The sequence below is a fragment of the Triticum dicoccoides genome, chromosome 4B, assembly GCF_002162155.2.
Source record: "Triticum dicoccoides isolate Atlit2015 ecotype Zavitan chromosome 4B, WEW_v2.0, whole genome shotgun sequence".
Taxonomy (NCBI): Eukaryota; Viridiplantae; Streptophyta; class Magnoliopsida; order Poales; family Poaceae; genus Triticum; species Triticum dicoccoides.
Window position 1 is genome coordinate 632,342,634 of NC_041387.1, and position 5,185 is coordinate 632,347,818.

Genomic DNA, 5,185 nt, shown 5'->3' on the forward strand with positions numbered 1-5,185 from the left:
TTTTAGAATCATCGCTTATCTATCCTCTATTTATTATTGTATAATAGGTCAATGTGGGAAGTTTTAGCGTTCCCAAGCTTCTGAGAGAAAACAATCAAATAGGTATGTTGGTCGAAAGTCAAGAAATATTAAGTTGGGCTTTTGACCAGGCATCTGACTTTCGAGCAAATGCGGCTCAAATTGATAGAGATCCCCTCCTTTATGTTTTACAATATCAACCGTTACACACGAAATATGCAACCAGAATGCAAGTTCGTAGAACATCTAAATACAACAACATTTGCAAACTAGAACTAACAGAAAATGAAATAGTGAAATATACACCTGATAAAAGATCAAGTTTCTTTCTGTTAATGGTACAGTGAAAAGCAGACAGTAGAGCACACCAGGGCAAAAGCATTTTAAACGGCGCAATGTACATCAGACATCACGAACAGGCCTCATATTATTCTGGTTCACAGGACAAACAATGAAGAGGATTTGGTAAACGACGACAACACAAGTAGCAACGATGACGAAAGAACACATGAAAGTAAGATCGATAGACGTAGACAGCTCTTCAACATGAGCTAGACACTTGCTCGCGACCACCAAGGCGCTAAGCCGCTACTCGAACGCGCCAGGATGCTCCATCTGCATCTTGACAACCTGCTCCCACGCCTTGCGCCTCGAGATTTGGTCGAACCACCTCGCCACATTCCTCCTGGAGGTGAAGAGCTTCCTCCCCCTCTCCGAGCTCACAATGTACTGCGAGTCCGGGAGGTGGGAGAGGTCAGCCAGGGTGAACTCATCGCCAGCTAGGTACTCATTCTTCGAGAGTATTTCATCGTAAACATTGAGGACTTGCTGAAGCTTCCTCTCATTCTCTGCAATGGCCATGTGGTCCTGAGGGATTCCCAGAAGAGGAGCAAATGCCAGCTGAAACACGAGGGCCGAGCTGGGAGGGTTGAAGCTCTGAGCCTCTGCCTGCAGCCACTGTTCTATTGATGCCCGTTCCAGAGAGCCAGTCCCATAGAGGTTCCTGTTTCCCTGGTTTGGGAACTGGGTACAGAGGTACCGGCAAATAGCCCTTGGATCTGCACAGAAGGTTCACGTTGCCTTTCAGTCCTCAAAAGAAAAGTGAATCCAGAAATGTAACGTGATAAGTGATAACTGTGTTCATGCTCTCCTAACCGACAAGAGTCTTGTCACCATGCTTGAATGTCACTTGTCCACTTGGATCCTGCAAAAGGATGAATGGAAAAATTAGTACATGCTTTACCTAATTCAAGATTTTTTGAAACTGAATAAGAAGTGATCGAAGCATCCTACCCGCAGCCTGATGAACTCAGGAAGCTTGTGCTGCCTCTTGAATGTGTCGATGCGGACGAGATCAAACTCCAAATTCTTCTCAAAGAGGCATGTCAGAACCCTGGCAACATCGGTGGATGCTGGCTGGCCAAACACCTGCAAGCCTGAAGCCATCCTTTCTCTTTGGCTTGATTGATCTCTTTGTCAGGCTATGCAATGGCAATGAGCAATGGTGACAGCAGGTTTCAATACAAGGCATTTAAAGAAAGAAAAGGTGGAATTCCATACTTGCCTTGCTCTTGCTACCTAGCACAATATTTTACAATTGGAAAGAGGAAAGTGTAAAGAGAAAGTGTGGTTCTGGATTCTTGCTTGCAGCAATCATAGTGTCTGTTGTAGCAAACAAGCCCTGCAAAATATATAGCATTGTTTATGTACAATCCAGTCTTTGATTACTTGACTCAGAACACAATATATGAGGAGCTCGTGATGTTGCATGGGTGGTTTGGGACAATTGATAGAGAGAACTTGGCTTGGATAAGTGAGAAGATTGGCTAGTATAACGCCCGTGCGTTGCCACGGGCTCTTCAAAATTTATAATCAGTATCTTTCATTTATCATCCCCTCATATTGGATGATTATGGGGTGCTCTAATTAGAAACACAACAATCAAATATTAGGAAATTTCACCGAACGAACAACAACGAATAATACGATATCTATCAAACGAATAAAATGAGGTCATATTTTTAGTCCGTCATGCACTTCTGTTGAAAAGTGCCTATCCCTTTTAGAATCAACCCACTGTTTGCTCGCACGCAAAAAAATACATATCTAAAGTGGGGAACCGATCGGTGCCAAAAAGAACTCAAACTCCTATCCAATCTCGACTTCGTGCTCTTCCACTTCCATTGATAAAGATGGGACGTCAAGGGTTTCATCATGATGACCTCGAGCAGCCGCCGACATCCCTCCCCACATCTACCCTACCCCCTGCTGCTGCTTGCACTGTCCTTGCTCCTCGAGGGAGCTAGGGACACAATGTTCTCTAGGATGGGCATGACCAGATCCACGAGGAGGCCACATTCTTCCATGGGAACCCAACCAAGCACACCACCCTCCGCAACCATCCAATCCCGGCCTAACAAAGTCAAGACCCGCCATCGATCCACAAATCAGGCTCGCCGCATCCAGGTTCACTGCAAGTCTGCGACGAGTCTGTAGTCGACATCTTGACTTTGGCTATCCCCACGGAAGAATCATCGGATCCTGCTTACTTTTACCATCGCTTCGTCTCTTCCCAAGGCAGCGACACCACCCAGCCAATCACCACCACCGCTTGCGGCTTGCCTACATAAAATCATGAGAAATCCCCACGGCGGTGCTGTAAGATCACCTTGGCGACCTCGACAGTGACCGACTGGTCTAAGATCTAAGCTAGCCGCTCTTTGTAGAAACCAATAGAAGTAGGCATGTGACTCAGATTTGTTCTTTGGTGTGCATGCGTTTCTTGCTGCCCACCAGCTCTTGTCTACAACTCGCCTATCTCTGTACCAGCTCTTGGTCTACAACTCGCCTATCTCCATGCTCGAGACGACCAAGCTCGATGCGCAAGCCGCATACGTCTGCTAGAGCTATATCCAGGCCCTATGATTTTTGGATCACTGGCACTATGGGTGCCAGGACCGGAGTCGCCCTCATCCACCAAGTGGATCAAGGAGGTCCACCACCTAGACTCTACATCGCAACATTTTGTGTTTTCCTATAAAAAGTAAAAAACCTTCTCTAATAAACGTAAATATAACCTTTTGGTTTTATAGTCTCAACTTTCCTACACTTCAATACCAGAAGGATTTCTTGGTTTTATTTAATGATCTTCTTGAATGTCGTTCACTTAGAAAGGTAGTAATACAATCTGTGATATTAAGGCAAATTATTAGTCATATTAAAGTGCAAAAGGCCCTATAGGAGTCAAAGCATGACTTTTATGATTATACTGTAATTTGCAAGATCTGAGATTTATGCAAGTGTACAATTAGAGAAGAGCCAATTAAATAGAATTTCACATTCAGAATAGTACGATTAGCAGTAGCACTTCAATTTTTTCATGTTTGATCAGCTTGCTAGGTGGTTATCACTAAGCATGTTGGAACGATGAGCATAACCTAACTTAGTTCAGTACGTGTTGCTGCAAATTAGTTCAGTACGTACGAAGCTGTTGCTAATTTCAATGCCTGGCTGTTGCAAGTTTCTAATGAAAAAGTACTTCAGGTCAAAGGTCAGGGAATATACACTTTTGTTATCATGGTTGTTTCCTTATAGTGAACAACTTTGATCACCACTTCAGCAGCTACTATCTATAAGAAGACATTAGCTAAGTAGATATAGGCAAAGAAAGCATGTAGGCAAAACCAGAATTAAAAACATCCTTCTCAATGGAGCTCGTGCAGTTCGGAAGACCCTAATCATCGATGAGGGACCCCTCCGATGGTAGCATGGCGTGACAATTGCCGTCAATGACGACACCCAAAGTACCTTGCATAATCCATCGATCCAGTTCGGAACAATCAAGCACATACCTTGCAAAAGTGATGTGGATCTGAAGCAGAGGTGGGAAGGTAAAGGCTCAGGTGAGGTGGAATGAGACGTTGATATAGACGTGCACGCATGAGAATAAGGCGGTGCCCAGGATGGATCTCCATCGGAGGAGGCTGGATCCGCTAGGGAGGAGGTCGCTGTAGTACCTGCCATCTGTGCGATGGATCACGGGGCTGGCAGGCAGGGGGAGGGGATAGGAGGGAGCGGGTGGGCTAGAGCGCAGATGGCGGGTGCCCCCGACGACGGCTGGGAAGGATGGTGGAGGAGGTGGATGAGGATGGCGGCGGCGGCGTCTGCGGTTGCGCCTCGTCCGCAGCCGTGCTGGTGGTGGTCGATGCGAGAGCCGGATGGCGTCGGCCAGAATCAGGCAGGGGCGACAAAGATTTAGAGGAGAGAGAGAATGGAGGAGATGAGCGATGGGAGGAAGGGCCACCGGCGATTGGGGTGGCCTCAGATCCGCCCTCCGTGGCCGCCTATTTCATGGGACGAACACCCGTGCTCACCGTCGGGCTCGCCTTCGGCCGCTGCCTCGCCGACATTCACGACGTAGAGCCCCTTCCTCCGATCCCATTTGCCAGGGAGGCAGCGCCATCCTTCATCGTAGAGAACGAGTCCACACTGAGATCCCAACCAGATCGTGATTGCGCCTCCCCAAACCGCAGCGGCACATCCCACTCCATCAACGACCAACCTATATGAGGCGGAGGGTCAGTGTAGGACGCGAGCGCCGTCACCATGGACGTGGGGGACGCCGTAGGTGGGAAGGAGGCGGCGACGGCGTCTGTGTCAGCAGATCGCACGACGGTGGTGGCGTTTACTCGAGGGGATTGAGAGGAGCTGCGTTTGGTGCCGGGTGGGTTCTTTGGTGCGTGCGTGGGGCTGGAGATTGTGATAGGTGATCAGGTGAGGGCGTGCCATACCTGGATCGATAGCCTTACCATACCTGGTGGTAATTTAAATTTATTACCATATTCGATATTTTCCGAGTTATGGCCTTACCATACCTGGATTGATAGCCTTTGGGGTAATTTACATTTATTACCATATAATTACCATATTCAAAATTTCCTGAGTTATGACCTTACCATACCTGGATTGATATATTACTATACGTGGATTAATTATGATTTATTTCTATATGATTTATTACTATACGTGGATAGCCTTACCATACCTGGTGGTAATTTAAATTTATTACCATATTCGATATTTCCCGAGTTATGGCCTTACCATACCTGGATTGATAGCCTTTGGGGTAATTTAAATTTATTAACATATTCGATATTTCCCAATTTAT

The 5,185-nt window shown here is 46.6% G+C and overlaps 1 protein-coding gene across 2 annotated transcripts in view; it reads right to left on the reverse strand.

The window, feature by feature from the left end:
- Nucleotides 1-399: 399 nt before the first annotated feature.
- Nucleotides 400-5,185, reverse strand: part of LOC119291914 (glutathione S-transferase F10-like) — a 6,306-nt gene continuing 1,520 nt past the window's right edge. The window contains exons 2-4 of one of the 2 annotated variants that reach the window (XM_037570721.1): nucleotides 1,312-1,699; nucleotides 1,174-1,222; nucleotides 400-1,076 (exon numbers count right to left, since the gene is read on the reverse strand). In XM_037570721.1, the coding sequence (XP_037426618.1) occupies nucleotides 607-1,076; nucleotides 1,174-1,222; nucleotides 1,312-1,464 (672 nt within the window). In that variant the 5' untranslated portion in view covers nucleotides 1,465-1,699 and the 3' untranslated portion in view covers nucleotides 400-606. Of the gene's footprint in view, nucleotides 1,077-1,173; nucleotides 1,223-1,311; nucleotides 1,742-5,185 lie in introns of those variants that run through there. The other variant, XM_037570722.1, reaches the window with a different exon arrangement.